Source organism: Podarcis erhardii (assembly GCF_964252035.2).
Source record: "Podarcis erhardii genome assembly, chromosome: 1".
NCBI lineage: Eukaryota > Metazoa > Chordata > Lepidosauria > Squamata > Lacertidae > Podarcis > Podarcis erhardii.
Window position 1 is genome coordinate 95,137,635 of NC_138497.1, and position 10,798 is coordinate 95,148,432.

Sequence of the window (10,798 nt, forward strand, 5' to 3'; positions counted from 1 at the left end):
TGAAAGGAATGGTGTTTGTTCTAGTTTTGGAATAAAGTCCCATAGCTGGCAGAGGCATGTGATACACATGTGATACACATGCCATATTCCACACACACCCCATGCTCCACACACAACTATGTGCTGTACAGAAAAAGAAGCAACTGTGTGTATGCTTTGACATGACATCAATAGAAAGCCTCAGCCATTCTGTTCTTGGGGATCCCATTGTGGTCGAAAAATTGCCCTGGGATTTCCTGAGCTTTCCTACCCCAGTATAGCTTGGTCTTCAGTATCATTCTGCCCAAGTGATAGGGATTTTACAAAGCATCAGATGCAGATGTGTAATAAAATACTTGTCTCTATATGAGCAGTAGAGAGCTGGACCACAAAGTAGAGCCTTGACTTCGCTTCCAGTTCCTCACCAGGCACCTGATTGTTATCTATCATGGGAATGTTCTTTTTATACTGAATTCAGTTATGCATGCATGCTACATTCATAGGAATTGGTTAAGGCTATATGTGCATGTACCCTTTGCTGTATGTGGGTTGTTAATCTTTACTGGTAATCTTATTTTCTCAGAGAAATGTAATTTTTATTTATTTAAGGTGTTTCCAAAGCAATTCTGGATGGAGCTGGACCAGGGATGGAACAGGAATGTGCTCAACTAGGTACAAATCTACTTTTTACATAAGCAGGGGTGGGTTTGGTTCCCCTCCTCACCGCTGCCCAACACTGGTGGTCAGTAGTGAATGCCAACAACTTTCTTGATCTTTGAAGCATGAGTAGTTACAGGCCAGTGAAACATGTTAAATGCTGTTTATGCCCGAAGATAACTGAGAGTGACTGTTGCTCATTTGTTACTTTGCACTTCCCTGCTCCTTAATTGATCCTCAACAAGTTATTGGATCTTAACTGTATAAAGCCAGTACAAAAGTAGTGTCTGTGATTTGGCAGGAAATTGCATGTTGGTCATCCACATGGCTATGAAGTGTCTCATTTCATTTAGCTGCAGAAGGTAAAGTAAAATGTTAGCCATCTGTATGTAGGAGCCTTGTCATCTTCCTTCTGAATGGGCTGTTGCTCAGTGGTCCCATCAACTTTGGCTGGTCTTGGTAGCCAGTAATTTTCTCCAAGTAGTCAGTGGGCTCTGCTTCCTGCTTCACACAGGCAAACTTAAGTGTGTGTTCCTTTTGTGTCCCCGAGGAATTCAGTTGTGCAGGGAACTTTTGTATCTGTGGAGACTGCCTGCTGCAGAGATTCCTCCTTATTCTGTGAGGGACCAGGAGAATTGTCATGGTCTTGTGGGTGGGGCTAAATGTGCAGCCCTGCTATAGCCTCTCCGGTCCTCAGTGGGCTGAACAGCTTCACAGAATGGTTCTTGCATACCCGGGGCCATAAATGTCTCCCTCTTAAACAGAACTGCATTGCTTGTCAGTTTATCAGTGGTATAAAGTACAGTCAGTGAGGGGAGGCCCTGCTTGCTTAGAGGGCATGGGAAGCAGCACAGAAAATTGGATACTTGGGTTGTTTCTAACACCCTCCCCGGTGTGAATGTTGTTGAGGACAAAACAGCATCTGAAATATTGCTGTTTCAGGACTGGAAGAACAGGATATCTCTGGAACAAAATTGTGGAAGGATATGGGAGCTCTGTGCACGCAAAAATTGTATGGAAAGGCTTCTAAGATGGAAGGCATATACTCCTCCTGAGTAGAGGCTGCCTTGTTTGTTCCATATATCACTCTCCCCGCGCTCCTCATTTCTTTCAGCTACCCAGCCTCACAACAATCTCATATGCACACAAGCAGGAAGCTTGAAGTGTAAAAATGTAATCCACCTTGTGGCCCAAGAAGATACCAAGGCACAAGTGTCCAAAGCTCTCGTGGAATGTGAACAAAGGCAATTTTCCTCTATTGCCTTTCCTGCAATTGGGACAGGTCTGTATTGCCTTGAGGGAAAACAATGGTGCAGCAGTAAGTGGGTGGCATAATTGAACTTCCAGTGGTGCTAATGGTGGTGGCTCAGGATTTTTATTCTTTATTCAGCAAAATGTAGACACCACTCAATTGTAACAAAACTACTAATACTATACTAAATAAGAAACATGGGGAAGGTTAAGAGCATTGACACTGCTGCTCCACTCCTCCTCATCCCTGCCCCACACCCTCCTTGAGTGTTTTTGGCTGGCTGGGATATTATTTTGAACTCGTGATAATGGTTCTTGCCTGCTGGGTTGAGAATAGAGGTATGTGCATTGTGTGTGTGTGTGTGTGTGTGTTTGGGTAATACAGTATTGCACAAAGGCTTTTTCTGTGTCTAAAAATATAAGCGCTGCTTTATCATTTCTTTTTTCTAAGAGTTTGATTATGTTTATAATGTTCCTTATATTATTCTTCATCTGTCTGTCCAGTAAGAAGCCTGTTTGGTCTTCACATTTGTATGTTTTCAGAGTTTCTTTTTACCAAAATAGCCGAAACAAGTTTATAATCATTGTTTAATAGTGAGATGGGCCTAAAGTCTTTGGGGTTCTGTATCTCTTTCTCAGATTTGGAACTTAGTGTTATGAATGCCTTCTTCTAAGTTTTGGGTATGCCGTCTCCTTTTGGGGCTCCATTCATTACTTCATTCAGTGGAGGAATTATGATTTCTTGAAATTTTTTATAATAGGTAGATGTGAGTCTATCAGGTCCTGGCGATTTTCCTATTTTTTGCTTGTTTTATGCCAATAGTTATCTCTTCCATTGATATTGGTTCATTAAGATAGTTTATTTGTTCCGTTGTTGGTCCAGAATTTTTATTATTATTGCAGGTCAAGCAAAACGTGACCCAGCTGCAGTGGCCAATGATATGATAGATGCTATAGTAGACTTCATAAGTCAAACACCTTCTCCACAGGTCAAGATGATTAAAATAGTAATTTTCCAGCCACATCTTCTAAGTTTTTTTTTTGCAAGTATGCAAAGAAAAGAAGCTGCACCTAGCAAACATGGTGGCACATCCTCGTCAAACTCAATTTTTTCTAGATTAGTAGGTAAGTAGACAGCTCCTATATGTGTAGAACATCTTGACTGCAGATGCATTAAGTAGTTAAAAGCATAACCTGTCCCTGAATTCATATTCTGTTGCAGATTTCTTTGGCTTCAGAAAATCCGCTGAGGGAGCTAAACCTACAAAACTTTTGGAGAGAACAGTAGAGCCAACCATTTTTCAAATCTGTGGTGATAGCCGGAAGAATGTCGAAGAGGCAGAATTTTGGATGAAGGATCTGATTTTGAAGGGCCAGTATGAAACAGTTGTCTCAGATAAATGGATCTCAAACTTTGGAGAAAGCGAATATGAAAAACTGAGAGCTCTTCAGCAGCGGCTGCATGTTGCTATTAAGCTAGAGTATAAAGATTCTTCTCCTTCCCTCCACATTGTTGGTATAACCAAAGATGTCTTGACGGCCAGCTCAATAATTAAAAGCATGGTCCAAAGCATGGAGGAGCAGTCAAAGGCAGATATTCTCAGCAACTTTGTAGAGTGGCAGTATGAAGACAATGGGAAATACAAAGCCTTTGATAGCCTGACAAATATGCACTTAGAATCTGCAGCACACCAGCTTGAAATAACCATAAGGAACAAAAGCTACAAAGTGGACCCAAGTAAACAGTGTGCAGTGGATAACCAGGGGAGAAGCATCACCCTTCGCCGTGTATCAAAAGCTGAAGGTAAGCTTCTAAGACATGAACAAATTGATCAGTTTTTTCCCTTGTATTCTCTGTGTCTCCCACACAAACACACACTTGTGCATATCCAACATTTCTGCCTAGGAAAGCTCTGAAGGAGATATGCATTGAGTCCAGATCCAAACTCAACTTGCTTTCCGCAGGCAACCTTCCTGGGCATTTGCTTATATGAAAAGTTGCCTGCTGTGTAACCAAATTGCAAGTTATTAAGTGCGGTTTCACTTCCTCCTCCTTATTTAGAAACAGAGTTAATGGCTGGAGAACTTTTATTTTGGCTGAGGCCTGCATAGAGCAAATAGCTAACTTGTTCAGTCAGACCCAGCTGCTCTAAGTCAGCTGCCCAGGAGTTGGTCTTCTCCTGAGTCATACATAGCTGTTTCTCCTTACAGGGGCCAAATGTGGGCTTTCAGGCCTGTCTGTCTTGCCTTGAGGAATCTACCTAGGCCCAAACTCCTTCCCAACCTTGTTCTGTGTTCTCCTCAAGTGATTTTGCCTAGCTGGAACGGGTGCACAAACCGTGATAAGGACTCACCAATTTAAAATGACAACAGATGGCAATGCCGCTCAAAAATACTAACTTGAAATCTCAAACTGAAAGTTCATACCGAAACTGAAAAGTGTCCTGAAATAGGCTTGTATGTCCTTAGTCATGGCACTAACAGCACCATGTTCATTACACAGGTAATCTGGCAGTGGACTTACCTGAACAGTGGGAAGACATGGGGCAAGCGCATCTCAAAATAGTGGAGCTAAAACCAGAAACGGAGGAATATCAAACTGTCAAGAAGATGTTTCTCCAGACTTGCAGCGTATTTACTATTGTAAAGGTAAAAACATTATTTTTTTTCTGTGGGGTCCCTCCTTTCATAGTACAGAGCTTATACCAAGGGCCCCTCTACACATTTTGTTTTGTTTTGTTTTTTTACATCCATGATGGACCTAAACACAAGAGCATTCTCTCCTGCGGTTTCTAGAAGCTGATATTCAGAAGCATTTCTGCCTACGACCATTTAGCACTTATGCTACTGGAAAGCAGTAGCTAGTACAGTGGTACCTCGGGTTAAGAACTTAATTCATTCTGGAGGTCCGTTCTTAACCTGAAACTGTTCTTAACCTGATGTACAGTGGTGCCCCGCAAGACGAACGCCTCGCAAGACGGAAAACCCGCTAGACGAAAGGGTTTTCCGTTTTGGACGCGCTTCGCAAAACGAATTTCCCTATGGGCTTGCTTCGCAAGACGAAAATGTCTTGCGAGTTCCTGCGGGTTTTTTCCCCTCTTTTCCTAAGCCCTAAGCCGCTTATCAGCTGATCAGCTGATCAGCTGATAAGCCCTTTATCAGCTGATCCGCTAAAAGCCGCTAAACAGCTAATAGCGCTAATCCGCTAAGCTGTCAATGGGCTTGCTTCGCAAGACGAAAAAACCGCTATACGAAGAGCCTCACGGAACGGATTAATTTCGTCTTGCGAGGCACCACTGTACCACTTTAGCTAATGGGACCTCCAGCTGCCACTGCGCCACCACTGCATGATTTCTGTTCTCATCCTGAAGCAAAGTTCTTAACCCAAGGTACTATTTCTGGGTTAGCGGAGTCTGTAACCTGAAGCTTCTATAACCTGAAGCGTCGGAAACCCAACATACCACTGTATTGGGTTGATTCACCCTAAGGCTCCAAATATGTTCCTTTGTTCAAGAGATTTTAAAATGTTATTCACAGTGATGATACTGGTTGTTATCGGTGCTCTGTCTTTTTACTTGTAGATCGAGAGGATCCAAAATCCCTACAAATGGCAGCAGTACCAAATAAAAAAGAAGGAGATGGATGACAAAAATGGCCATACAAATAATGAGAAGCTCCTTTTTCATGGAACAGCTTTTACATCGATAAAGCTCATAAATGATTACGGGTTTAATCGAAGTTATGCAGGAATGCACGGTTAGTTGATTATAAAAGTGTGGCTTTTGTATGAATGGCTAGTGACTCTTCATGTGCCAAACATATTATTCTCTTAGGTTTCTATGTATGGAGTTAAAAAGAGAGTGATTGTTGTGCATCAATGTCTGCAGATACATAAACTGTCATTTCAGCATTTAAAATACTCAGTTTTTGTACCTTCCCCATCTGTGATTATTATTTTTATTCAATTTTATTAGTCGTCATTTACTAAAAGTGCTCATCTTGCAGTATTGTAAAAAGGACAAATTGTACCCCACCCTGCTGCAGTGTGTCTGATTATGTCTCTATTATAAAAGAGGATAAAAGGTGTAAGTATCCCCTTTCATGGTTACACTTTATGGCTGAAAAGAAAAATTGCAGCTGCTTGAAACTCTGTTTTTGTATTACAAATTTGGCTGCAAACTAGTTATGGCTATTCATTGATTAGGAAGGACTCTTCTCATTCTCAGAGGCTCTCAGAATTTTTGGTTGAGCCTTTATTGCTTGACAAGAGTAAGTGTAATAGTGTTCCCAAGGCAAGGGGAGGCTGCATTGGATAGTAGATTTACTCCTTTTTTACATTAGATTTTCTTTTCTAAGAATTCAGTCATCCCCAAATAGTGCAAGGGTCACTTTTTGCTTTTTAAGGATCTGAGCTGCTTGCTCCTTCTGCACAAGAAGTAAGGTAAAAAGCAGAGCTCTCTGCAGTACCAGGACAGCTTAGAAACAAGGAGGAGATGGTTCCTCTGCCTTCTTTCTGAGCCTCTGCAGAAACAGTGCCTTGCAGAAAGGCAGGAAAAAGCTGTCCCACCCTGCGCCACTTCCCTTAGATGGGCAAATGGCAAGCACAATTGATGGCTTTGCTCCCAAGGTGCATGAACCGAATTCTGCTCACGTGGCAGAGCTTAGTTTTGCAAGAGCATCTTGGGATCCAGGCTAGAAGCCCTCTCCTTGGCTCTGGTGAGAGGCAAGTATTTTCTAATTGGTGCGGGATGGGGGGAGGCAATGAAGGAAAGTTGTGTTGCTAGTGTATACAGAAAGAAAGCACAGTCAATAGACAAGGTTGAATCCTGGAATGAGAAAAGCACACCCTTAGGCAGACCTGCCATCTAAAAAAACCCTCTTGTTAGCAGCATCACTGCAATGACTTGTTGTAGTCTGCAAATAGGAAAAGGATACTTCCCCAGTTAAGTGTCTGTTACTGTTGATACCGATGTGTGTGTTGCTGGGGCCTTTCAAGAGTGAAAGGATAATAGTACTTCGCAATTACTGGCTGCTTTAAACTTTTCATTTATCTTTACAGCTGCAGCATATGGAAATGGAACCTATTTTGCTGTAAATGCCCAGTATTCTGCCTCTGATACTTACTCAAAACCAGAAGCTGATGGGAAAAAGTACATGTACCTTGCTCGAGTACTCACCGGAGAATATTGCCCTGGAGCGCAAGGATTAGTTGTCCCCAAATCCAAAAATGCGGCCGATCCCACTGTTCTCTTTGACAGTGTGACCGATAATGTTTCTAAACCTTCCTTGTTTGTCATTTTCAATGATATCCAGGCATATCCAGAATATCTCATCACTTTTAAGAAGTAAACTTTTCTCTATCTTGCACTTACCCTGATGGAAAGAAGTGCCTCTTGTTATGTAGTAGCATGCCGATACTGTATTACCTGTACATAAATGGATCGTATTACGAAATAAAATGTTGATTTGGGCTACTTGCCGAGTAAAAAACTTTTTTTATTTTAATTCTTGAAGTGGAAAGTTTGGAGGGGTCGAACCTTTTCAGGTTACTCAGCGTGTTTGAAACTGGGATAAACAATGGACAATTAATTAGGAAAGGTATAAATAAGTTTAGGAGGTGGCTAAGGAGCAGAGTCAAGGAAGGTAAGAGTTTTTTAGTTTTTTGGGTTTTTTTAGTGAAGCTCCACTTAAAGCACCACTCTTTCAAATCAGAACCAGTGAAAGCAGTGAAGGTCCTGTGTGAGTACCTGGAGGTGGTTGGAGGATGGATGGCGGCTAACAGATTGAGGTTGAATCCTGACAAGACAGAAGTACTCTTTTTGGGGACAGGAAGCGGGCAGGTGTGGAGGATTCCCTGGTCCTGAATGGGGTAACTGTGCCCCTGAAGGACTGGGTGCGCAGCCTGGGAGTCATTTTGGACTCGCAGCTGTTCATGGAGGCGCAGGTCAATTCTGTGTCCAGGGCAGCTGTTTATCAGCTCCATCTGGTATGCAGACTGAGACCCTATCTGCCCACGGACTGTCTTGCCAGAGTGGTACATGCTCTAGTTATCTCTTGCTTGGACTACTGCAATGCACTCTCTGTGGGGCTACCTTTGAAGGTGACCCGGAAACTACAACTAATCCAGAATGCGGCAGCTAGACTGGTGACTGGGAGCTGCCGCCAAGACCACATAACACCAGTCTTGATAGACCTACATTGGCTCCCAGTACGTTTCCAGGCACAATTCAAAGTGTTGGTGCTGACCTTTAAAGCCCTAAACGGCCTTGGTCCAGTATACTTGAAGGAGCATCTCCACCCCCATCGTTCTGCCCGGACACTGAGGTCCAGCACCGAGGGCCTTCTCGGTAGTGGCACCTGCCCTGTGGAACGCCCTCCCACCAGATGTCAAAGAGAAAAACCAACTACCAGACTTTCAGAAGACATTTGAAGGCAGCCCGGTTTAGGGAAGCTTTTAATGTTTGACAGACTATTGTATTTTAATATTTTGTTGGAAGCCGCCCAGAGTGGCTGGGGAAACCCAGCCAGATGGGTGGGGTATAAATAATAAATTATTATTATTATTTTTTATAATATGCAGTTTTCCTCCCCTCCAAAATCAATTCAACTTTTCATAATCTAAAACACTTTCCTCTCTAAATTAAAAGGACAAAGTATTCCAACTAAAAGACGAAAATGATTTGTTTCACTTGATCCAGGACACGTCACGGATCAGTCCTGAAAATGTGGAGTAATGAACGCTGTTCATGTGTAGAGTACATCAGAGTAACTGCAGTCAGCCTCTTACGTCTGAGATTAGGGAGAATAATTTTCAGGCAGTGTTAGAAACGGATATGAAAGTTAAGAGCTAAATGGTACCTTAAACTTAGGTTATGGGTGCAACAACGGAACGTCTACAAGAATACAAAGCTGAAAATGAATTGCAGCTAAAATGTTATATTCATTTTTCACATGGTCTAGTCCTTCCCCTGCCCACCCACCTAATATTCTTAAGAGGGTCTCTTCTCCAGTCTTTAGGGAGTAGCTGGATGTGGGGAGGCAGAAAAAGGTCCTTTCCTTCCACTCTGCAGTTTTAATCGGAAATCTTAGGCACAGTTCTGCGCCCCGAGCTCAGAAACTGCCCATGCTAATGAAATTCCCTGTCGCAAAATGAATCTAGAACAATGGGAGTTTCAAACACTTGTTTCCAGGTTTGGGAGGATGTAGTGTGATATTTTGACAGGCATAGACTCCAAACTTCATCATTTTAGAAATTTACTGACCAGCTAACAAGCAAAAAATAATAGCACCAGCATTTTCCTCCAATCAAGATATTCTTGATTTAAGCTAAGGATCGACCTTCTTGTAAGCAGATTCACATCCCTTTTTCTGGAAATCCTCCGGACTTGCATGTCGCTCAGATCAGGCTTCACTGGCCCACCCAGAAGCTCCTGCAACTTTTAATGAGTGGATGCAGGGAAATATAGTAGTTAATGCAGACTTTGTTTAGTACAAGCTATCCATAGTTTTAGGTTGGAATTAGTTGAGTGGTTTTATTTTATAAAATTGCTTGACATTCTCTTAGAGATGTGCCCCAGTTATCCTAGTGGAAGAACCAATACTGGTTACAATACCAGGACCGGAGACTGTTTTATGAAGACATGTTTAAAGGTAAAGGTAGGACTGTTAGGTCCAGTCAAGGACGACTGGATCTCATCTCACTTTATTGGCTGAGGGAGCCGGCATACAGCTTCCAGGTCATGTGGCCAGCATGACTAAGCCGCTTCTGGCAAACCAGAGCAGCACACGGAAACGCCATTTACCTTCTCACCGGAGCAGTACCTATTTATCTACTTGTACTTTGATGTAGTTCAGTCTATTTAAATTAAGGCTCCAAATAAACACCCCAATTTCACAAAACCACATTCACGTGATTTATTGTAATCAACAGGAAACATGAACTTAAAAATCATCACATTGTATTCAACACAACAATGTTCCATCAGTACAAGGACTTATTTGTGTTCTCCCCCACCCCGCACCCTTCACATTTGTTCTGGGGTATTCTCAACTATCCAGAGCAGATTTGGGGGCACTCAGCAGGAGGAAAGGGGAGAAGTGTCCTTGCCCTAGTGATAATCATTGCCCTAGTGTACAAATTAATTTGAATGCAGCCCAGAATTGAACAAACTGCAGACACTTAAAGATGGATCTTCATATTTATACATATGAAATCACAGTTGCCCACATGGGATTAATAAAACTTGTTACTCAGTCTATAATTGTTTTCTTAATTGCATATGGGCATTTTTAATTTGTTTAAAATAACTAAACAAATCCGTAAATCATTTTGCGGGATTCCTGAATGAATTTAAACTACACTTCAGGAGCAGCTGTCAATCTCTGTCAATCTCTCTCTCTCTCTCTCTCTCTCTCTCTCTCTCTCTCTCTCTCTCTGTGTGTGTGTCTCTGTCTCGGCTGCGCGCTCTTCCCTTGCCATTACCAGCAACTGGCACTCCAATAAATACATGTTCTACCCAGAGGTAGAACACGAAATTAAAATGATTTTAAAAAAAAAAAAAAAAAAGGCGATGCGGGAAGAAAAGTCTGAAAGCTGTAACGATGAGGACGTCGAAAACTCTGCTCCAACGTAGTGTGAATAATACCCATCTATGATACAGCTCTCTAGTTACCGTTTTGGGGCACCAGCCTCCGCTTTGGTCGGCTGTTTTTTGCCTCTCTCCTTTTTAGCCTTTTTAGCAGCCGAATATCTGATTCTACTTTACACTCCAGCTGTCTCTGGTTTGCTCGGCTTTCTTCCTGGAAAACACCGTAGGCAAGGAAGGGGTGGCCAGGGTCGGGTTGGAGGCGGAGGGAACCACCCACCGGCCCTTCCCTTTTCCCCAATATCGCGTCACAGCCAAGAAAAAGC

At 42.5% G+C, this 10,798-nt stretch overlaps 1 protein-coding gene across 1 annotated transcript in view; it reads left to right on the top strand.

The window, feature by feature from the left end:
* The window catches only part of LOC309351760 (protein mono-ADP-ribosyltransferase PARP14-like), a 22,579-nt gene extending 15,218 nt beyond the window's left edge, over nucleotides 1-7,361 (top strand). Inside the window, exons 12-18 of the mRNA XM_081879629.1 lie at nucleotides 589-651; nucleotides 1,751-1,918; nucleotides 2,791-3,012; nucleotides 3,110-3,691; nucleotides 4,391-4,536; nucleotides 5,469-5,643; nucleotides 6,947-7,361. Coding sequence (XP_081735755.1) covers nucleotides 589-651; nucleotides 1,751-1,918; nucleotides 2,791-3,012; nucleotides 3,110-3,691; nucleotides 4,391-4,536; nucleotides 5,469-5,643; nucleotides 6,947-7,236 — 1,646 coding nt within the window. The 3' untranslated portion in view covers nucleotides 7,237-7,361. The remainder of the gene's footprint in view (nucleotides 1-588; nucleotides 652-1,750; nucleotides 1,919-2,790; nucleotides 3,013-3,109; nucleotides 3,692-4,390; nucleotides 4,537-5,468; nucleotides 5,644-6,946) is intronic.
* Nucleotides 7,362-10,798: the final 3,437 nt, after the last annotated feature.